Source organism: Artemia sp. Qi Xiang Cuo, chromosome 9, assembly GCF_049724085.1.
Source record: "Artemia sp. Qi Xiang Cuo chromosome 9, ASM4972408v1, whole genome shotgun sequence".
NCBI classification, from domain to species: Eukaryota; Metazoa; Arthropoda; class Branchiopoda; order Anostraca; family Artemiidae; genus Artemia; species Artemia sp. Qi Xiang Cuo.
Window position 1 is genome coordinate 60,805,487 of NC_142802.1, and position 24,598 is coordinate 60,830,084.

General features: G+C 37.5%; 1 protein-coding gene across 1 annotated transcript in view; it reads right to left on the reverse strand.

Moving 5' to 3' along the window:
• Nucleotides 1–1,812: 1,812 nt before the first annotated feature.
• Nucleotides 1,813–24,598, reverse strand: part of LOC148948898 (uncharacterized) — a 97,368-nt gene continuing 74,582 nt past the window's right edge. The window contains exons 8-10 of the mRNA XM_089094124.1: nucleotides 20,226–20,417; nucleotides 4,028–4,144; nucleotides 1,813–1,950 (exon numbers count right to left, since the gene is read on the reverse strand). Of these exons, the coding sequence (XP_088950250.1) occupies nucleotides 1,835–1,950; nucleotides 4,028–4,144; nucleotides 20,226–20,417 (425 nt within the window). The 3' untranslated portion in view covers nucleotides 1,813–1,834. The remainder of the gene's footprint in view (nucleotides 1,951–4,027; nucleotides 4,145–20,225; nucleotides 20,418–24,598) is intronic.

Consider the following 24,598-nt stretch of genomic DNA (forward strand, 5'->3'; position numbering starts at 1 on the left):
ACTCATCTTCTATAAAATAAGGTAAAGGTAGCTGCGATTTTTCTGCATCCCGCATGAGATTTCCCATCTATGTTTATGCATCTTTTTCCCGAAAAATAAATGCGTTTTAAGTCAGCCTGCACTATATTAGGGGGAAGGGACTGATGAGCCACTCCCAAATTTTACGAATTTACTTTTCGTTGTATTGTGATTTGACTTCCAAATAATTTGCCTTTTAGAGAAATTTTGCCCCCTCCCTCTTTCCCAAAATGTTAAGAAATTTAGACTTGCCTCATATTCTTTTATTTTGTTTCAGGCTTGTCCCCTCCCCCCTCTTCCCTTTTCAGGTCTTTTAATAAATTCATTCCATCTGAACAGAATGTACTTATCATCCAGGCATGTACAGATAAGCTACTAGGACCGCGAACGGTCCCGAGTTTAACAACCAACAGCAGGGTTGCCACCCCTAGTGATTTATCACTATTTTTAGTGATTTTTATATTGCATAAACAAAAAAATCACTAAATCAGCACATACATCACTAGATTATTGAAGAAAATCACTAAAAATCACTAGAAAATAACTAAAGTCTAGTGATTTTTTTTCACTGGACGGCAACCTTGACCATCAGTCACATCAAAGATACGAGCCGGATATCTTTATAAATACACAGTTTTACCAAAAATCCAACTCTGGCAAAATCTTACTTAAAACATCAAAGAATTAGATAATTTTGGAGACCACACTGCCTTTCCATGACGATAAATAAAAGATCAAATAAGGATAAAATCCTTTTAATAGACAGTGATAACTTTCACAAACAGTGATAAAATTTCACAAAAATACTAGATATTTCAATCACATCAGTTTTACTACTGATGATGGTCACTGCATGTCTGACCGAAATATCTAGTATTTTTGTGAAATTTATCACTGTCTATTAAAAGGATTTTTATCCCTTTTTAAGCTTTTATTTAACATCAAAGAATACTTATGATATTTGCGTACATTAATTTTTTTTTCTTGGCCGGTCTCTGGTAGCTGTTCTAGGTTCTAATAGCTTTTTGTTACAAGATGAGTTATGTTATTATTTGACACTTATTTAACTTCATCCTTTTAGGTAACCGTCTAAGGAAGATCACTTAATTGCTTTTAGGTATTTTGATGACTTGTTGTTGTCTTGAAAGACAACAACTACAGGTAATGCTATATTTTTAGGTTGTTACAAGAGGAGGTGGGTGCGGTCTCGGAAGAAAATGTTATCAGCAAGAATAGTTGGAATGAAATTTAAGTCCTTAGCATGGAATGTGAACGGAAAGAATAATTCACAAAATTTACCAAGTACCGAAAAGAGTAATATACAAATGTTTTAAAAACTTAAAATAAGGCTTTATCGCCTAAGTTTGCTAAATGTAAAAGGGAAATCCTCCGCTACTTGGAAAAACAGATACTTTCCATGACTAAAATTAAACATATGGAGTAGTTATGATACAAAGAGTCCTGCTCGAATAGTTTTAAAATTTGTGTTCTTATCACTTACAAGACATTGTCAATTATTTTGATTAATTTCGCCTAATTTAACAAAACATTCCTTGAAAAAAAAAAAGCTTTTTCTTCATGTCCGGACTTGTACACAAATGGGAGATGAGTAATCACTTCGATGGTCAGCCCGAAAAACCCCCTTGTGTATTTTTCTTGCAATTTCTTGTGATCTACAGTTTAAACGCACTTCTATAATCAAATAAATATGAACTAAAAAAGACAGCCTAACCTTTTGTTCGAACACAATATTTATAAAGTTTATATTCAGAAAAAAATGATTTGTAGAAATTTCAGCAATTCTCCTCCTAAAATTTTAAGGCTTGTCGAAGGATTGTGAGTATGGTTCTGGTGATGGTATCCTGGACATTTCAAAGATTTGGCGAGCATGAATTATGCGATCAGATGCTTTGTCGAAGTTGCCATTTAACCCTAAATAGAAATTGAATATTTTTAGCATTGTGATCCAGTCACATTTTTTTTCTTGTTTTTATTTTATTTTTCAAATAAAAACCCTAAGATATAAACAGAAAATTGTTCAAACTCAATAGTCTACATAATCTAAGTACATAAAGGAAGATATATATTCTAGATATGTTGACTTTCTATAGGGGATTACCTATAAATTTTGTCTGGGGGAAACTAAGACCCCAAACTTATTCAAGGGGGAATCCTTGCTTACAATTATGATCAATGATTCATTGGGCACTTTCGTTTGTTCTGCTTTTTGTTTTGTCCCTCTTATTATTTGAATGCTCTTAGTAGACGTCTCAGAAATATCTGTAGCAGAAATTAGCCTAATTTTGGCACTCTTTTTATTTTAATGCTCTTAGTAGACCCCTAAGAAATATGTTTAGCCAAAATCAGCTTAATTTTGGCACTCTTTTTATTTGAGCTCTTAGTAGACGTCTAAGAAATATATGTAGCAGAAATTAACCTAATTTTGGCACTCTTTTTATTTGAATGCTCTTAGTAGACCTCTTAGAAATATGTATAGCCAAAATCAGCCTAATTTTGACCCTCTTTTTATTTGAATGCTCTTAGTAGACGTCTAAGAAATATCTGTAGCAGAAAATAGCCTAATTTTGGCACTCTTTTTATTTGAATGCTCTTAGTAGACCTCTAAGAAATATGTTTAGCCAAAATCAGCCTAATTTTGGCACTCTTTTTATTTTAATGCTCTTAGTAGACCTCTAAGAAATGTGTGCAGTCAAAATCAGCCTAATTTTGGCCGTCTTTTTATTTGAATGCTCTTAGTAGACCTCTAAGAAACAATTTAACCAACATCAGCAAAAACAACCTTCCTACAAATTTTAGGAAAAGTGTTGACGTATTTCCCTTTTAAAACCCCTTCGACGGATTTGAAGCCAATTTTAAGCATTTACAGTGCTAAATAATTTTTCTTCTTCGATCATTTATTTAGTTTAATTACGGTACTAATTTTTTTTTATTAAAGCATTTGTTTTAGTTATACTCCATATTTTTTTGGTTTGGTAAAGAAATAATCCAAGTGACTTTAAGATAGGCATATACTTAAACACAGGATATATAGAAATTTCTTCTGTGGAGTTAGGAAATGGGAGACTCGAAGACAAAAGGAATTCAAAAGAGAATTTCACTAACTTGCATCGTCTTCCCTTACACGTACAAACAATATTTTGAAAAAAAATTTACACTGATTATAAAAATAATAAAAAATAAAAATACTACAAGATTCACATTAGTTACACATATTTGCATGTTCAAGCAGTAATACTTTAGTTTAAAACATTCATTTTGTCAAAGGAAAAAAGGACAATTCAACCTAGTGAAATGTTAACTTTTTCTGCAAAATTTGGGCCACCTCTTTGCAATTCGAAACCCTTTTGGGGTTTCGAAAAAATTATATTAATTATAAAAATAATAAAAAATGAAAAAATTACAAGATTCACATTAGTTACACATATTTGCTTGTTCAAGTAGTAATACTTTAGTTTAAAACATTCATTTTGTCAAAAGGAAAAAAGTATAATTCAACCTAGTGAAATATTAAGTTTTTCTGCTATATTTGGGCCATATTTTTGCAATCCGAAACCCTTTTGGGGTGTAACTTAAGTCTCACAGCCCGGAACCCCCCCCCTAATCATAAGCTTAAGTTGGGCTAACTTAGTTAAGATGAAGATAATTTACACATCTATAATAAAATAATTAGGAGACAGAGGGGTAACTTATATAGTGTTTTTTCACTTTTTTTCTTTTAAGAAATGAATATAGGCTATATACCAAAGTCTACACAAAATAAAATTAGCTAAATGAGAAGAAACAAAGAAATACATATAGTAAATATAATTACTCATCATAAATGCAGACATAGTATAGTTGCGTATAATATAGCAAATATGAATATACAGATATAGCATACAAAGATAGTATAAAGAATTGTGGGACTACTAGAGAGATATAGCTCGGATATAGCTCTTAGCTGCCTAGTCACACCTTTTTACAAAAATTGAACTTTTTTGAAACTTACCATGGATAACAGCTATCAGAAGACAACAGAATATCGACATTTCCTTGTCTTTGGATATTACGCTAAGCTCCAGGCCACATTGAGCATATTTCTTTGCTTCCCTCAACTTTCCAGCTTCTAGAAAGAAAAAAAAACATTTATATTTTTCAAATCGCAGAGTATTCCTCAAAATATTGATTTAATTATCTTAAATTATTTGAGAATATCTTGAAAGTTAATATAAACTCGTACAATATCGAAGGAACCATCAAAGAGTCATAAATTTTTTAAAGCAGAATAAGCTTTTTAACGTAAAAATATTAACTGATAAAAAAAGCAAAAACTCTCCAAAATTTACAGATTATAAATAAGATCTATAAAAAATTCATTTGAATCATGCATTCTCAAAATTCAATCATAACTTTGGCAGGAAAACTAGCTTTTCCTTCCATGTAGTTAGAGAAGGAATAAGATTAAAACTATATAGAGGTTTGGGCTAGTGTTATTCAGAGAATGGTTGGGGAGTCTTGTTCAGCTAAAATAAATTACTCTTATTCAAGCAGTGTCTAAAGCGGTATAATATAATCATCCAATTTAATTAATACCGCTGAATTACTTGCAAACTCACAATATTAATGCAATTGTACAGAGGCACTTATTCACGAAAATGTAGGGGGAGGATTTTTTTCTATTTTATTTTAATGAGAATACAAAAAAGGTAATATGCAAAATCTAGGAGGGAACAGTTCTCTTCCTAATTTTCATAATGAAAATACATGTAACAATTTTTTTTTAGATATAGGGGGGCGAATTTACTCTCCTAGCCTGCCTAATCTGCACCCCCGTCAATATATCTGGATAATAGAGTATTCGATAGGTTCTCCCGTGGCACCGCATCCTATACCTCTATCATAATTTCTGATTCTTTATAATAGAAAAATAATTGATAACTTCTTCTGGAGTCTTTTACAGTAAGTTAGACTTGGAAATAAATTAGATCAAGTTGAAAGTTCCTGCTTTTTAAAATTAGAAAGAAAAGCAAGAAAATTAAAAGTTACAGACGGAGAGTGAACCGATTTCTTCAACCCGATATAAAACCATCTTGCTGGTGCTGCAACCCAATGCTGGATTTGCAATCGTATTTCTTCAGGACAAAAATAGCTGACTCAGGAAGATCTTAGCACAAATGATTGGGCGCCATCTATTTATTTTTTCTCAAATTACATTAATGTCGCAAGAGGATTCATAGTGATAGACCAGACGCAGTAATTTTGAGTCCGAACCAACCCCATCACTAAAAGTTTGGCATTCAAGGTATAAACACAGATGAATCCTTGACAATATGTGTTTTCTACTAAGTCAAAATGAAATAAGTTCTCTGTCGACAAAGTTAGAGCCATAGCTGAACAAATATGAACAGATGGACAAGGCTGCTTCATATGGCTCTCAAAGACAAGTCAAATAATTGTGCCCAGTAGTATTTTGTGTTAAAAAATCGACACTACTTGCCTAGATCAAGAGGACGAGATTATCAGTTGTGAGTCAAGAAAGCGTGAGGAGGCAGAGACACTGTACAATCAGTTTGCGAAGAAAACATAGTAAAACTGTCAGGTCCCAAGGCGGAAGAAGAAAGGATTCTTGCAGAAAATCTAAAAAAATGCTCTCTTATGAATCATGGACCAGTAGAGCCAAAAAACTTGTGTTTTCCTTCTGACCAGAAACTCTGTCGTTACTCACACAGGCTAGCCACGGAAACAAGGTGCGTCAAAAGACTAGTTGAACTCATTTCAATGGCTGCGCAATAGCGCTGCCTAAGTAAAGAGCGATATGGGCATAATATGTTGTTTATTTATTCCTTTTTTTATGATTTTTTTTTTCTTAGATCAGGGCACTTTGAATAGAAAGAGGTGTCGTAGAAACTCAAAGGGGGCTCACTCAATTGGAAATTGCAAGCTCTAGTGCCCTTTTAAATAGTAGAAAGTGATTGGAGGGCTACCAGCCCCCCCCCTCACACCCATCATTTCCCCAAACGCATCCAGTCAAAATTTTGAGATAGCCAATTTTTTCAGTGTAGTTGATGGGTCCAGTAATTATGTCTATGAGAATGACCCCCCCCCCTACAGCCTTCAGCTCAAGGGTTGTAAGCTATGACCTGGGAGCATATAAGGTTTTTATGGAAAGGGTCGCATAAACTTTGGAGGAGGCTGATTGGATTGGGAATCAGAAGTTCTAGTGTCCTTTTTAAGAGTCAAAGTGATTGGAGGGTAACTAGCCCCCCCCCTCTTAAGTCCTATTTTTTTCAAATGCATCTAATAGAAATTTAACTTAGCCATTTATTTAAAAATAGTCCAAATAATACATAACAAGGCCTTCAGGGTTGGCAAGAGCACCCAGAGTCGGGGGGGGGGTCAAGGGTTGTAAGCTATGCCCCGGGACATGTAAGCTTTATGGAATGGGTAGTCTTGTGAACTTTAGAGGAGGCTCATTTTGTTCGAAATTGAAAGTTTTAGTTTCTTTTAAATAGCCAAAATCGATAGAGGGCTGAATCAGTATCGATAAATAAATGAAACCCGAAACGAACAAAAATTACAATAAATAACCGAGTCAAACTCAAAACGAGCAGAAATTAACATGAGTAGAGCTTAAAACCCCTATGCCTTCCCAAGGCCAGAAAACAATTCGCACTCCAAAACCTAATTTCTAAAACCTTTAACTACGTTGAACAAAATGGCGACCTTAAAATTTTGATTGGATGTGTTTGGGGAAAAGGTCGGCGTGAAAGGGAGGTTAGTTGCCCTCCAATCACTTTCGACTATTAAAAAGGGCACTAGCCCTCTTAATTTCCAATCGAATGAGCCCTTTTTCAAGTTTCTACAATAAAACTTTCTATAAAAACCTTATATGCACCCAGGGCATAACTTAAAACCCTTGCCCTGAAGACTGTGTGTGTGTGTGTGTGTGTGGGGGGGGGGGGGTTATCATTCTCAAAGACCTAATTTTCAGAATTTTGAACTAAGTTGAACAAAATGTCTATTTCAAAATTTTTATTGGATATGTTTGGGGAAAAGGTGGGCGTGAGAGGGGGGTCAGTTGCCCTCCAATCACTTTCGACTATCAAAAAGGGCTATAGCCCTTTGAATTTCCAATCGAATGAGCCCTTTTTAAAGTTTCTACGACAAAGCTTTCTATAAAAACCTATATCCCCCCAGGGCATAACTTACAACCCTTACCCTGAGGGCTGTGGGAGAGTGTCCTCCTCAAAAACATAATTTCTAGCTGGAAATCAACTACGCTGAACCAAATGGCTATCTCAAAATTTTGATTGGATGTGGGCGTGGAAGGGGTGTTAGTTGCCTTCCAATCACTTTCGACTATTAAAAAGGGCGCTAACCATTCCAATTTCTAATCGAATGAGCCCTTTTCCAAGTTTCTTCGACAACTCCTTCGATACGAAGTGCCCTGGTCTAAAGGGAAAAAAAATAATACATTTTGCCAACATCGTTCTTTAATTGGGCAGCGCGATTGCGCTGCCTATGAAATGCAACCACTACAGTAACTGTAACTAATGACGCTAAGGGTATTAAAGTGAAACTTTTAGGGCACGTTTAGGGGGATTTTCAATTAAACGAAAAAATTATATGCATGCAGATGCTCAAAAGGGCATATTAGCAATATCATAGGCAGCGCCACTCTATAATAGCTAGAAATACCATTGAAACTTTTAAAGGAGCCTATTTAATTGGAAATTAAAAGTTCCAGTGCCTTTTTTAAGAGTCAAAGAAAATTGGAGGACAAGTATCCTTCCTCCCAAGCCCATTCGTTTTTCAAACATATCCAAAAAAAATTTGAGACAGACATTTTGTTTAGAAGAGTAGAACAGTCCAGTAACTGTGTCTCAAGGGATAGTACTATTATCTAATATTTTAGTATTTCATGGTACTATTATCAGTGCTAAAGAGTTCTTGTATAAAGAGCTGAGTATTCAGAGCCGATGTGTGAAACATGCGAAGGATGAAGATAATGTATTTAACATATGTAAACAGTTAAATCAGGCGGCAAAGGATAATCTACCTCTTCCCACTTTTTTGATCTTCTCCCCTTCCTAAACCCCAACAATCGGGGAGGCAAGTCACGGCTACTTTAGTCTCGAAAGTTAATGAACTTTCTCGAAAAACTGACGGCTTTTTAGAGAATGTGACGTATTCTGGCCCTGTTTGGCAAGCTAGAATGGATACCAACCTAACCACTGACCCTGCTCCAGCTCCTACGTATGCCTTTGTACTAAAGAACTGTCCTGCAAACCTGGCCTCACCTAGTGCTCGTAAGGACTTTGTTGATAAGCTTTGCCCTGAGGCCTCACGGGAAATAACTGAACTTAAAAAATCCACTTCAGAATGGAAACTTGTTGTTAAGTCAAAGCGTGCTGCGAAAAAAATTGCCGAGAATGCTAAGAACAGTACCTCAGGTATCTCGGTGAGTGTGAAATCCCCACTGTTTAAAAACAAAAACATGGCACGTACCTGCGGTGCAGTGTATGAACTTATTTTACCTAGTGAAATGAACGGACTTTTGCCCTGAATATTAGACTGGATATTTTGACAGTGATTTGGAGTTTGATCGCCAGGTGATAAATCCAGTTAGACAAGTTTCTGGTACCATGACGGGATTAATATTAAACCCTGTTTTGAACTTTATTTATTGATCAATGACAGAGGATGCGAAGATTAAGTTAATTGTTGGTAAAACAACAAGCTTCTTTAGTAAAGACGACATAATTACAGCGAAAGAAATGCTGCGTGATAAGTTCCAGTTTACGAGTAGGTTCGTTAGAAATGTGAAATGCGAAGACAATGTTACAGGAATTTGTAAATGGTTACACGCTCGAGATAAAGAAAAGAAGCCAATGCCAAAATTAGTAATTGAAAATCCTTGCTCTGTTCCCACTTTAGGTGATGCAGTAGTGGTTACTCTGGCTGTGAAACTAAACGAACTAGGCCGGAAAATTGATTATTTAGTGGAACCAAACAATGAAAACCTATTTCTTGGCACTCGAAATTCAATACATCGGAATCCGAGGCTCCATCTTATGCAGTTGTACTCAGGAACTTACCTGGATCACTGAACACCCCCAGTGCTCGTAAATCCTTTGTCGACTCAGTGTGTTTGAATCGTTCTCAAATCAGTAAACTACGTAAGATTAAAGCTGACTGGAAACTTATAGTTAAATCTAGAGATGCTGCTGAAGCTATTGTTGACCACATAAAAGGCTAGCAACCCACGATAAATGCGTCACTAAGGCCCCCAAACTTTATTAGGGTAGTGAAAAGAATTCCCGTCAAGATTGAGGAACAAGATGTGTTATACCTTATCCCCAGAGTTTGCAAAGCAGTCAGGATCGGAAGCTCACGTTCTTACAAAGTTTACTTTGACACCCGCACTGATTTGGACTCCTTCCTTGAACACGGAGCCAAAATTGATTACGAAGTACTTCCTGTTGATGAATACAAGTTTTTGCCAAGAAGATGCTTCTCTTGTCACGCCGAAGGCCATCTTGCGACCAATTGTAATAATATCGCCATTTGCGGTCGCTTTGGAGCAGCTGATCACGCGTCCAGCAAATCCAATCCATGCACTAGCGCTAGTTTTGTGTAGTATGTAAGAAAAACCGTCACACATGCTACAGCGTAAATTGCCCCGTTGCTAAACAGAAGCCAGCCTCTGCTAGGCCATGACCGAGCAACCCCGAACATCACATAGTCTGATATCTTGGAATATCAATGGGAACTTTATAAACCGATCCACCTTCGTCCTTGATTTTCTACGTGAGTGCGACATAATATGCCTACAAAAGCATTTTACTATGGAGCAGGGCATAAACTTGTTGAATATTTCACCTTTTCATAATACACAGTCTGTCCCTGCGAAGCACACAAAATATTGTGGTCTTCCTTCAGGTGGTTTGGGAGCGAAAGTTCAATCAAACCTAAGCTCCGATCTTTTGGATTCGGAGGACTACTGCCTTGCTGTTAGAGTAAGCAACGTAGCTCTAATTCATGTCTGTCTTCCCACTGACTACAGGGACGACAAATTGGAACGTCGCTTCGGAATTAGTGTGTCTAAAACTTTTAAATGCCTGGAAAAAGCTCGTCAAGGAAAGCTTCATTGTATTATGGTCGGTGACTTCAACTGCAACCTGGAATTCGACGACCACGCGGTGTCAAGTCGCAGAAGTATTTTACTCGGCATTATGAGTGATGATTAATGCGTCAGAGCCAAAAGTGAAAAATACACATTCATTCATAACTCTGGAAGTACGTCCAACTTGGACCATGTTGTAGCAAGCGAATCTCTTAATGTTCCCTCTGTGCTTGTTATGGATAATAAATTTATGTCTGACCATCTCCCACTCAAGTTTAGAGCATATTTCCCGCAGGCTCAGTTACCACAAGATATAGACAGTGCCGAGTCCAGTAAAAGGTGGATTAAGTTACCGAATTGGTCTAGGGTTAATGTTCAAAAATTTAATGAGTCGTGTGATGTAATCCTGGACAAAATCCGTGTGCCCTATGATCTACTTTGTAAGTCTGCTTGTGCAGACTCAGTTGATACGCGATTGCAGCTAAATGTACACTGTGCCGAATTGATTCATTCTTTGCGTGTTGCCGAACTTGTGGCTGTTCCTATTAAGCGTATTAAAAGAGGGACGGAAATTATTGGGTGGTCAAAGAACCCAGCACTTTGTGAAGCATATGATAGGGCACAATTTGGAGAGACTGGCTCTCCTAGGTCTGGTATTGTACATCAGATAAGATTCCAGACTAAAAAACAGTTTGCAAATGAGCTTGCCAAGCATAGGAGCTCAATTCAGTCAGTTTATTCCGAAAAAGTTCTTAGGGATCCAAATGAGCTTTGAAAAATGTGTGCTAAAACCACAGAGTAATTGCCTTAATAATATATCGGATTATGACATCCCTGAATCAACTCGGGTTAAATATTATGAGAACATGTTCTCTGCCCCTGAAAAGTGTCTTGCGGATTATGATAAGTGAGAGTTAGATTCTTTCTTAGCTAGTTCGTCTAATTCTGATGTTATAGTCTCTCGAGAGTGTGTAATGAATGCTATTAATCGCCTTAAGAAAAAGAAATCCAGGGGTTCAGATAGCATTTCCGCGTTCCAGATCAAAATATGTAGTCAATTATTCCTTCATCATATTACACTGTTATTTCAAATGATTTTCGTCACCGGAATAGTTCTGTCATATTTTGACATTAGGGCTTTAACTCCGTTCCCGAAGAAAGGTAAACCTCATCGGGAATGTTCTTCTTTTCGGCCGATCACGATTTCGACAACTTTTTGTAAACTATTTAAGCTTTTCATAATTAATGAAGTCCAATATAAGTGTTATAGCCCAGACTCTTAGTTTGGATTCCAGCCGCGTCTGGGCTGTTGCCACGCGTTGTCTGCCGTAGAATCTATTCTCGTTGACGCCGAGAGAACTGGAGAAAGTTTGGCTCTCGTGGCTTGCGATGTGCAACGTGCCTTTGGCTCTTTGATTCATGATGATTTGATATTGGATATGGGAAATCGCAGTGTAAAAAAAGGGACCCTTCTTCCTTTAAAAGATTTGTATGCAAATCTTAAAGCCGAACTTAAGCTCTCGCATCAGCATCCGGATCATAAAATAAAAAATAATCCTGTTGTCCCGGTTAAAAAAGGGGCTCGACAAGAGGCAATGTCTTCACCTACTGCTTTTAATAATACAATAATCCGAGGACAAGAGAGATGTAAAACAACTTGCGTCCTGCGATGTATCAATGTTTTGTTAATATTATACGCGGATGATATACTTAAATCGACTCGTACTATTTTGGGTATAGAGGAAAACTTTAACATCCTCCAAAATGATTATAAGCAGCTTGGATTAGAGTTTAACGCAGACAAGTCGGAAATCCTGCTTTTTAATTAGAAATCAGTCCCCGATGGTTTTACGATTGCTCTTGTAAATACAAATGTTAAGCCAGTCCAGTTCATTACTTACCTTGGCCTTCCTATCGGTTCAACTCTAAAATCAAACCCGCCGATTGCTTATCGACCATCTACAGAAGCGAATTGGTTTTGCATATAGTAAAATTGTTTCAAATAAGCTGAGTTCAACAGAAAAGTTTTAGCTCACCTTTATAATGCAATTGCACTCCCCCATTTTTGCATTTGATTCCTTTTTGCAGAATTTTTCACAAGTGCGATAAACATAAATTTCGATCTGTTTTCTTTAAGTATGCTAAGTTTCTGCTTTGTCTCCTGCTTTGGTCCTGAAATTCTTTTCTTATTAGAAATTATAATATAGCATACCCAAATTCAGCTATCCTTAATCAAATCTCAAAGTTCAATAACAATGTTAAAAGCCATCCGTGGTTTGAAATCCTTCGCCAGTAGAACTCAATGTGTTTTTGTTTTCTCTATGGTTTAAGCAGTCTTTTCTTGCTAGTGAGTATTATATTGTGTCTAAAACTTGTATTTTTATGCATTTTGTTTTTGTCGTGTATATTCGTCTTGTTTATCTTTTTCTTATATTTTTGTGTACTCCCTCTCTTTTGTTTTATTTTGACGGGCAATAAAATATTATTATTATAATAATATTGCGTATGTCAACCCCCCACAATTATGAAATTAGCTCATAATGCTTTAAAACTAAATGTTGCTTTCAAAATAAGTTAAAAGGCACAGAAATATATCGAGAACGACAGGGAATATAAAGTTGATACTTCCGGGGCTACTACTAATGCTACTTCTTCACTTACAAATTAAATAAATCAAAAGAGCGTAAATATATTCAGGTTGTCAAAGGGCATATATATCAAGGATAGTAGATATTAGGAATATAGTTATTGGGAATGATATTAAGTTTTATTTTTCAGCCCAACTTGAGGAGCTACAAAATTAGCTCAAACAATACTATTTGTGTCAAGATTAATAATTATTGAAAAAGTTTCTCCAACATACAAAAATGACAATTTAAAATATGGATTCTTATAGAAAAAAAACCTAAAAGCTATAAAAAAAAATTCCATGAAACCGATTGCGGAATAGAAAACGGACAGAAATGAATAAAAAAAACTAGTTTTTCAAAGAAAGGTAGACCCCATTAAACCAAAAATGAGCAGAAATAAAGTCAAATAATCTTTTAAGCGTAAAACTACCACAAATACTACTACTACTACTACTAACAACTCGTCGCCTGAAAGTGGTTTTGCCGAAAATAACAATTTTTTGAGAAACTAAGTTACAAACGCCATCTTGTGTAAAAAAAATCTCCTTTCGAATGGTCTAATTGACATTGCTGTAAGACGTCTCTAACTGCCTGTATTTTGCAGTTCTCCTTTGCCGAATCGCGTATTTTTCGATTTCTTTAAAGTGGTTTTGCCAAATCGCATACGGGATTATAGCATGGTCTGTTTTGTCGAAAGTTGCTGATTTGCCGAACACGACCAGGGAGAAGAAGAAGACGATCTTTCTTATCTTGATGAACAAGATATAATTATGAGGCCCAAGAGATTGAAAATGTCGATTTCCCCAGATATTTTTGAAACAGAACGGTAAGAATTAGATATTTTGAGACAGAAGTATGTATAGCAGCATTAATTGGAGTTTGCTTCAACAGTTCTAAAGGAGGTGCTAATAAAGGTTCATGGGCAGAAAACAGTCTAGAACACTAATCTGTTTCCTACTTGGGGAGCTAGTCCTGATTCAGCTGGCAAACCTCTTCCTGAATGGATGTCAATATTGCATTCATGTGTCTTCCTAACTCTGATGAACACCCCAGATAGGCACTGTGATCCTAAATGTATTAAACCTAGGCAGGGGTTAAAGACTTCTTTTATACTGGTTTACCACAGGAAACTGTTATTGCAAGTGGCTCCCTAAAAATAAGATTGAATAGAAAATAGAACTTATTGTTTTTTAATGCTTTCAGTTAAAGAAAACTTTGGGGAGCCACTTGCAATAACAATTTCCTGAGGTAAACCAGTAAAAAAAAGAAGTCACAAACCGCTATCATGGTTTAATGCATTTTGGATCACAATGCCTATCTGGGGTATTCATCAGAGTTAGGAAGACACATGAATGTAATATTGACATGAACATCCCATTTAGGAAGAGGTCTGCCAGCTGAATCAGGACTAGCTCCCCAAGTAGGAAACAAATTAGTGTTCTAGACCAGCACAAAAAGCTGGGTCAAATATTTCAGTCAATGAAACATACGAGGTGTTTGTTCCTTGACCTTTCTGTGCGTAGGCTAATGAAAAGGCGTGGAAATGGTTTGTGTCACTAAAATCATTCTTAGAAAATGTTCCAGTAACATGGGTGAACATAAAGCTTTCTTTTTTAGCCCCGAAGATTTGTCTTCAGATGAAGATTCTGACCCGACGTATTTCTCGCAAGTGGAAAGTGATCCAGAATCTCCACCCAGTAAGGGATCTTCATCGGAAGTCGAAAGTACTGCACTCTGCGAAGATGCTGGCCAGTCCAGCTCTCCTACTGCTCGGACAAGTAATAGAACAGAAAGTGAACCAGAGGCTACAAGAGAAATCAGTGAAACAGCTTCTGCTAGCATATCTCCAACCACAGAAGGAAATGATGGCACAGAAATGAGAAATATTGCATCCAAAAAAGTCAGAAAGAGGTTAAGTAACAAGGAAAAGTGGGTAAAAAATCAGATGAAAATTCAGCAAACTCTGAAAATTTTTGTCTGAACGCTGCTACCAAAAAAGCATACGGAAAGGAGAAGGAAGCGAAATCCTTTAATTGCCCTCATTCTGTCCTTTCAAATGTTTTGAACGTTTCTCGGAGACTGATCGTCACATTGTTTTTCAAAACTTTTGGTCATTGTAAAAATATTCCAAAAGAATATAATATGTGAAAAAAACAAAACCTTCACCTAAAAAAAAGAACAAAAAAAGAGAAACTCGGTGGAAGCATACATTCCACTATTACCTGTCAGTTCATAAGAAAACTGTGGAGGTCTGCAAAGGATTTTATTTTGCTACCCTATACATCGATGATAAGTGGATACAGTATGCTCATAAGTTATCAAGTGATAAAGTACCTCCTGTTAGAGTACCACAAAATCATGTGACTAAAAGTAAAGAAGAGGATCTCGCATACATAAGAAAGCAAAGTGAAAGCTTCCAAATCATTGAATCCTATTTCTGTCGTGCCAAAACCAACAGAAAGTTCCTCAACCTCTCAATCAATATAAGCAAAATGCATTCATTGTATGAAAGTAAGTGTGCGGAAGATGGTAAGTTGCCTCTCAAGGAACACATGTACAGAAAAGTTTACAATTATGAATTTAATCTTGCGTTTCATGTGCCTAAACTGGGAGATGCGATGTTTGTGAAGAAAAAAAAGGTTAATGAACAAAATAGCACTGAAGTATCTGAGGAGGTCAAAACCTCTCAAGCACAACATATGAAAGGAAAACTAGACAGCAAAGAAGAAAGAGATAAGGACAGGGCTTTGGATGACCCCGTATTGTGTTTTGATATGGAAAAGTTTTTTCTTTGCCAAAGGGGGATGTTCCGTCCTTTTTTTTACAAAAGGAAGATCACTTGTTTTAACTTAACTTCTCTTCTTAAATTTCGCAAACATATATGATAGCTAATAAAAAAACTTTATAGATGTTTGTGGTCAGAATACCTTGTTTTAACTAGTTGATATGGTACTACCTGTGGTCTTTGTGCTATCCTTGATAAGGTTTTAACAACCAATCCTGCCATAAAAACTTTGTTTCATAGTCAGATTTATATGTGCCTCAAAATTTTAATCAAGTAATGAGCAGCATGATGCAAGACATCCTGAAGAAGCATTCACACGTCCAGAGTATAACGATGAAGTATTCTGAGCCTGGCCACTCCACGATTCAGGAGGTGGATGCTGTTCACAGCGTCATTGAGAGGTCTTTGAAGTACAAGGAAGTCTTTTTGCTACTAGAATTGACAAAAAAGCTTTTGATTGTTCGGCCCCGTGACCCGTTCGTCATTATTCCAATGACCAAGCAGAAGTTTTTTAATTACGCCAAAACGTCCAAATGCTACAAGTAGGCTATAGCTTATTGCCATTTTCAAAGGTGAAGTTACTACAGTTTAAGCAAGGACTATGCAAAAGGGTGTTCTACGAAACTTCGCTTGCGGATACTACTCCTGTAGCGCTGATTGCACCAGAGGCTAGCCCAAGGAGGCCATTGCCCAATGTGTCAGCAGGGAATGTTGTGGAAAGGTTGCTGCCTCCTGTACCTTCTAGCACAGTAGTTGAGTTGCCAACAGCAAAAATAAAAGACGTAGAATCGCTTTACCGTTTCATGCCAGCAGTAGATGTGACATATATGAAAAGTCATAATAGAAGTTGTAACAGAGCTGAGGTGCATAGTACTTCAGCTGAAATCACAGCGTGTCCCAAAGCAGCCTCTGCCGTTAATGCTCTGAAGGTTAAAACCAGAAATTCCAAGAAGCTTGTTGCTAAGTGAGACCTCCCACTGATCTTTTGTTACATTTTATTGTGAAACTCCCAGTTAATTGTCGAAATTAAAATTTGTCTATCAGATGAAATATGTTTTGCCGAAAGTCGCATTTCTAATTCACGCTGAGCTGATTCCGTTTTGCCATGTCTTACCTATGTTCCGAAATTTTCAGGCGGTTTGGCCGAAACTGATATTCATCCCGTTTTATTTCATGAAAGGCTCATCTTAAGCCCATAAAAATAAACAAAATAAAATAAGCAAGTGGTGTTCTTAATTTCGAAACAAAAATCAACGCTCTAGTTATATTAGATTCTGAAATGACTATTTAATAATTTTCAAGCTCGTTTCCCTTCTGGTTTTGGAAAAAAAGATTTGGCTGAAATATTTTCAGGTGACGAATTCACCACAGCACCAAGCCGCCTGAGGTCAACACAGCTACGCACGCTCCTCCTCCACCCCAATCTATTCAAAGCCTCCCTTTTTACACCCGCCCACAAAGTTCCCATTTCCTTTAAATCTTTTTCGTATAGCCTATTGATTTTTCGTATAGCCTATTGTTTGAAATACGGTCAGTCAGCCGGGTACCCAGAACAATCCTTAAGCAATTTCTCTGGAAAACATCTAGCAAATCTTCATCTGCTTTTCAGAGCGTCCATTCTTCAGAGTCATATTTGACCACTGTCATCACTGTAGCTTCTAATATTTTAATCATGATTTGCAGACTTATCTTCCTATTCTTCCATCCTTTTTTTGACTGTGAAAAAACACCCTGAGCCTTGGCTATTCCAATTTTAACATATTCACTGCTCCCACCATCTTTACTAATAATACTACCAAGGTAAACCAATACTAGCACCCTGAACTCGCAAAACCTCTAAAACTTTATTCATTTTGCTCACACTTTCATCTAGGATGCTTAAATCATCAGCATAATCCAAGTCCAGGAGACTTGAACCCAAAACGAACAGATATTACAATGAATAACCGAGTCAAACTCAAAACGAGCCAAAATCAACATGAGTAGGGCTGACAACCCCCATACCTCCCATACCTCCTCAAGATCAGAACATAATTTGCATTTTACTGAAAATAAAATACGTTGTAAATGTTTCACCTTTTTGACTTTAATAAATAAAAATTATTATAATTTTAAGGAATAAATATGAGTATATGTGTATTAAACTGACAATCCATGGTCATTTGTTTTTTCGGTGAAGTAAAAATTATGTTCTGGTCTTGAGAAGGTATGGGGGTTGTCAGCCCTGCTCATGGTAGTTTTTGCTCGTATTGAGTTTGACTCGGTTATTAATTAATTTCTGTTCGTTTTGGGTTTCATTTATTTATTGATGACTGCAAGGTTGCTACCAGGTCAAAATCAACCCACTAGGCAAGAAAAAATCGTCAGATATAGCGATAAATCACTAGGACCGGTAACAAGGCCGTATCTAGGGCGGGAGTAGGGGTGTGTCTGACTCGTAAAAACGTAACAAAATACATATAAACAAATTTCTGGCGCGTTTTGTAAAGTTTTTTTGTGTTAATCCCCCTCTGGAGAAATACCCCCCCCCCACACACATGAATCCTGGATACGGCCCTGACTGGTGACTCTGGTTAAGTAACAGAAGCATACCAGATGATATGAGAGTATGGATCATACTCGGTTGCATTTCGTATTAATTCCAATCATATCAACGTTTAGATCATCTGCTGCGAAGAGGCACGGAAGATTCACATGCAACTTCTCAAGCGGCTCTTCTAAGAGAACAAAAGATTCATTGCATGAAGAAGCTGGTAGGCGGTAATGCACTATTAAGTAAAAAGAATAAACACCAAAACGAAGCTGAAGTGCAAGTGACTCAAACACTTTCTTTCTTTACCACCATTAAATCACTCCGAATGTTCGTGTCAATTTCTGACCTGGCATGTGCAGCCCGGCCAACATGCTGACGCAATCACCTTTTTTCTGTATAGAAATTATTTCCGTCTAGAGCCATGAATCACAGCGTGGGGCGAAGGCGCTACCGAGGGGGGATGGCAATATTTTTATGGGTGATAGGCAGGATTTGCTATTTTTTTTTTTTTGAAACGGGGTTCAATTGTGTGACTCTCTAAAGATCAGCGAAATCGACCCAGCTCTAAATGGGTACCTGCAGAATAAGGAGGAAAAACACGGGGAGAGTTGGATTATTTGCCTCCAACCACGCATTGCGCTCACGGTTAAAGGCAGACAATCAGGGGGTTGATATCTGCGCTACGTAGACCATTGGTTAGCATGCGAAAAAGTTTAAATTTCATAGGCCGGACGTAAACCCTTTGGCTGACTATATTTTAACCCTTTTTCCAGAGAATGACGTCACACTCATATGCAGTTAAAGAGCAAAAAAGATACATGATAGTATTCCAATGACGTCATATTCGGAATTTTTTTTTATTAATTAAAGTGCTGTTTGTTTTATAACTTCTGTCACTGCTTTGTCTGAATTGAAACCCGTTTCTCTTGCTTAATTTTTTGTCAATGGAAAAGGAGCTTGGTCTAACAAATTATTGAAGTAAATTACGGCCAATGTTAGCACAAATATTAAAAACGTTTTTTTTTTAGAGAAACGCTCAAATGACAAATATTTATCACAAAACATTATATTGTATATAGTGATATTCATTCAAATTCGACTGAACAGTAATTTATAATTCCGAGAAGAAATTTATAGAACCTCGAAAAAGAGCCCAAAACCCCTCGAATATGATGTTCAATTGTCAAAAAAGCCGTCATTTTGTTCCCTCTATTTAGCAACAAGGAAAATCAAACTTTGAAGAGGTTGTACTTTTGCGTCTCTCTTTTTTTGCGTTTTCCTTAGTTTCAAGCCAAAATGGTTGCTATAAAGTACAAATCCTTGTTATGTTATTGAGGGAGAAAAAAATTACAATATTTACCGAAGATTTAAAAGGCGAAATATTTTTTTTTAATATGCATTTGTCTCTAATAAACTTAAAAATATGACAACAGCATTCCTGCTACACTTGCCGTGAGATTCATCTGAAATGCTGTAAACCGGATAATTTTTTCAATTTTCTTCATCTGAATTATCAATGTTAAAACTCGGTTCATTATTATTAATTAAAATGTTGTCTGTTTTTTAAGTTTTGTCACTGCTTTGTTTAAATTAAAACCCGTTTCTCTTGCTTAACTTTTCGTAGTTCACTTCAATCACAGCATAAATATGTATACAAACAGTAGCAAAAAGTTTCTTCAAAAATGACACAGATTATAGCGCGCTGAATTGGAAGCTCCCAGTAGCCTACGTCAGAGAAATAGTTTCAGTTGCTATTTGGCATTTGATCAGATAATTTCCGTCTTAATTTGCTAAACATTTGTCATTGCGCGTGTGCGAAGAGCCTGAGTTATGAAGAGAGTTCTAGATTGGTGTGTTCCTTGATGTGAAATCTTTAATAGAGAGTATAGGACGTTTCGCTGCTTTTCATATATATATATTTATGCCGTGACTTCAGTACATCAAAGTCTACTACTATTTGCGAATGCTGCGACTACTATTTCCCGTCCACCTCTCCTGCCCCCAACCGATAGCCTGAAACCAACGCATTGTGACTGTCGTCTTTGAAGATAATCGATAAGTTATAGTATTGCCTGTTAATCGACATTTGGTATCTTTTTACTCTTCTTACTGAAAAACTGAAAAAGAACTCACCCATAAAACAAAGTCCAGCTTGGATTAATGTATTTTTTTCGTTATTCTCTGAAAGTGATAGCTGCAGTCGGGTCTTTGTTTCTTTGCAAACTTCTTCTAGATGACAGTATGATACAAATTTTGATACAATCAACGGACAATTAATCATCTTCAACGTTTTTACCAAGACATCCAAGTCTTGGGCATTTACAGCTGCAAGATAGAAATAGAAAACATTTTATAAAATATGGAGGGGGACAGTGTTTTAGTTTTGTCGAATCCTGGGGGAGCGAAATTGGAGCCAATTTTCCCAAATCAAGTGGAAATGACAGTGAAAACTGAAATATGGTCACATATTACCATAAACTACTACTACTACTACTACTAACAACTCACCGCAGCACCAAGCCGCCTGAGGCCAACACAGCTACGCACGATCCTCCTCCACCCCAATCTATTCAAAGCCTCACTTTTTACACCCGCCCACGAAGTTCCCATTTCCTTTAAATCTTTTTCTATGACGTCCTCCTACCCCAGACGGGGACGACCTGCTTTCCGTTTAGCCCTAGATGGTTGGCCGAAAAGAACAATCTTCAGCAATCTGTCATCCTTCATCTGTAAAACGTGCCCTAGCCACCTCTACCTTTCTTTTATTAAAGTCCTAAAGAGTGGTATTGAACCACATTTTTCGTATTGCCTATGATTTGAAACACGGTCAGTCAGCCGGGTACCCAGAACAATCCTTACGTAGTTTCTCTGGAAAACATCTAGCAAAACTGACCTCCTTCTCTGGATTCTTGGATTTTGCAGGCTTATCTTAGTTTTGACAAGATTTTTCTGCAGAAAATAAATTTCAGCTGGGGGGGGGGTCAAACTTGGGTCTGGAGGGGGCAGTTGTTCCCCTGCCTCATAGTAAATTACACCCCAGGCGAGGGGGTAATGGCAGGTACTTCTGTTTTTACTATCAGCCTTCTGAATTAAAACTGAGTTCATAATTTTTCGTCATTTTAATGTATCAAATCAAATGTATGTCCTGTATGGATTACTAAACTGTTTGTCCGGTCGCCAAAAACTTGGATTTGTTACACTTCTGTAAGGGTTTATGGCATACCCCCCCCCCCACACCCAGAGCCTCGTATTACGTTTTGAGCCAACCGAGATTAACACAAGATGGATGTTTTTAGTCAAATTATCCACATTTTCTGGATATTCAATAAACGGGTTAATTAATTATGAATCCTGTCACACAACACACTTAAAAACCAAAATTATAAACTTTCTTTTTCAATAAGTAAACTTTCCCTGAATTTGGTATTCTGAACTTTTCAAATTAAAAAATACTGTCGTCTTTACTTTTAATTTAATTTTACAGGGAAAATTATCAGTGGGGGGGGGCTCTCCGGGGTGATTTTTTTGTGGGGAAGAATTATCTATATTAAATTGAATTTAATTTGCATATCTTTTTCCGACTCTTTTTATGTGTAATCAAAACAAAATGAGCAGGTTATTTTATGAATATTTGTGACTCTCGGAGGGGTATCGACCTTTTCCCACCTGATGTACCTCTTATAACGCTACACGGGCCACACAGTTGGCACAGTTTGTGCCTCACTTCGCATTCTTCTGCCACTTTGCAACCTGCTTTACGTGATTTCTCGTGATTAGTATTCATTTTTGTGGGTGAGGGTAGTATACTACAGAAAAAGCCCAACAGAATCAGGCAGCAGAGCCACTGGGCATTAAAACTAAACCCCCGTGTAGTTCAACCCCAAGCAACTGAACCCCTGTTCAACTGAACCTCCGTGCAACTGAACCCTGTGTGACCGAACCCTCGTGAAACTGAACTACATTTAACTAAACCCCCTTGTAACTCAACCCCGTAAAGCTGAACCCCCGTGCAAATGAACCCCCTTGCAACTGAACCCTCGTGTTAAAATCTTTATGTTTTCGACCTTGTTGGACTTTTTGTTTTTTAAAGTCATGATATAAGTGTCTGTCAAGATAATGTATAAGAAAGCTTTGTTTTGCTGTCGACGCTGATAGATTGTAAGATAAGAATTTGATATAAGCTGTCCAGGAACAGTTAAACACTAGGCTTGAGAATTTCAAATTTGACAATGTAGAAGATGAATGGGACACTTTTAGGACAATAGTTGGTGAAGTTGCAGATGGTGTTTTAGGGAAGAAAGTATTAAACGTAGCTAGAATATTTGTGAAAATACTTTATGTTTAATATAGAGGAGGAGGTGCCTGTATAAGAATTGTTTGAGTGGTAGATCATATGAAAATGAGAGGAATGTGAAGAAAGTGGAGAAAGCATAAAAATGCGAATTAAGGAGGTGTGAAGTGGATGTCATGGATGAAATTGCTAAGGATGTAGCAGATGCAGCCAGACTGCAAAATATTAATCTCTTGTACTGGTATGCTAATAAATAGATATAGCATACTCAATCCTGGCTTGTTCCTGTTAAAGATAGGAAAGGGCCCCAGAAAAGGCCAGTATTCGTTGTAATAGAATTAGTTGTAGTCGAGGGGCTAATAACCGACCGTCGCAGGTGTCCCTTCCTTCGTGCCTCCGACTATGCCTCCGTGCCTCCGGCACACCTGAAACAGCGTGTTCCTGGAAACGAAGGAACACAGTTATCTTTGGCTTATGAAAAGCGTACGGCGCGTTTTTTACGACGGCAAACTTTCTCCTCTTGAGAGATTATCTTTACTTGGTCGTGTTGTTTACTGCGTTCAACATTGGAGATCCTGGGTCCTAAAAAGTGGACATTATGCTTTGAACGAAAATTTTATTACCACAAACCTTTACCATTGCCTAGAGATAAATATGCATTCCCTAGTGCTTCTCATTCGTCGATTCAAACGGCTTGGGCTCGAACGTCTTTTCAAACTCTCCGACATGAATAACCAACCGTGTGAAGATTTTTTTAGGAAGATGCGGTCTCAAACCAGCACTTAGAGTACTGTAATAAACTTCGTTCCTCCAACTTCTACATCGAATTCGTCGATATGAATGTATAACGAATTTTGAAGCTCAATATTCTAATGAACAGTTGTCCTTGCCCAAGGCCAAGCGAGTTAGATCCATTGGTGTTGTGTCTGTCCGTTCCGATTTTTCTTTGCCCGGGGACGATGAAATCAAGCTCGAGCTAGGGCGGGCTCGTATTGAAAGCCAGCGAATATTGAAAGCCTTGATACCCGACGACGTACTTTCTGCTTTCGGTCACCAAGTACCGAATGTTCGTCTTTCTGTACTTCACGACAGTGACTCAGACGATGACTCAGAGGAAAATACTCTGTCCGATAAGCAGGAAAAGGCTTCCGCGACTGACACTGAATCGGCTCGGAAAGTGACGGCATCTTTGAAGATTTGCCAGTGATTGCTCCCTGTGTGAAACACCAAGTTGAGAAAAATTGGGTTAGTGAGCCTGTGACAAACATGAAGAATTCTTGGTTTTGTCTTGTCAAGACTTCTGATGGCTCCATAACACCATTAAAAAAATCCACGCTGTTGTGGCTTCTGAGGGAAAGCTCTGAGAAGCTGAGTAGTGACCGATTAAAATGGGTGATGGTCCAGGGCCGACAAGTAGGACTACGTGAGTTGCCACAAGCCAATGCAGAGGTCGGTGTGAAATCGGAATTGCGTATCGGTGAATGGTGCGTTTACAGACCGGTTGGCAGGGGAAAGAGAGTATTAGTTGGGCGGGTCATGCAGTTTGGCTACTTGTATGGGCGAAGATGCCACTCTGTTGACACGCAGAATATGGCGATGCCGTTCCCTGACGACATAGGAATTCTGTGCCAGTGGTTCCGGCTGAATGCTGATCTCACATTAACTGCCGCATTGGTAGACCAGGGTTACTGTGACTCCAGCCTGTATATAATGCATTCACCCGTGTCTATAGAAATCGGCACCAACATTGTCTTTGGCTTTGACTCAGACGTCTTCACAAAGCTGAATTCATTTATCCAGAAGAAAGGGTTCCACTTTTTTAATGTCTCGTCAGCATCGCAATCATCATGTTAAAAATGGCACCTAAACCCAAAACTGACCTCAAGACCATAACCACCACAATCGCTATGTTCTGTGTGTCAGAAGGAATTTTGTTTAACATTTTTCAGGGGTAGTTGTTATTTTTTTTCCTCCCCTCCTCCTCTCCACTCGGTGATATTTTAATACAAAAATATATACATCTTACAACTTTATACATTATCATATCACCTAAACTTCAAAAAAAAAATTTATTATATACCGGTCAATGTATTAGTGGACATGAAGGCACACTACCATTTAACTTTTTTCTTGCCAAATATCTATCGCTCCCCCCATTCCAAAGTGTCCTTCCCCCTCTAGGAAACGCTTTTCCGGTGGTATTTTTACTTCAATT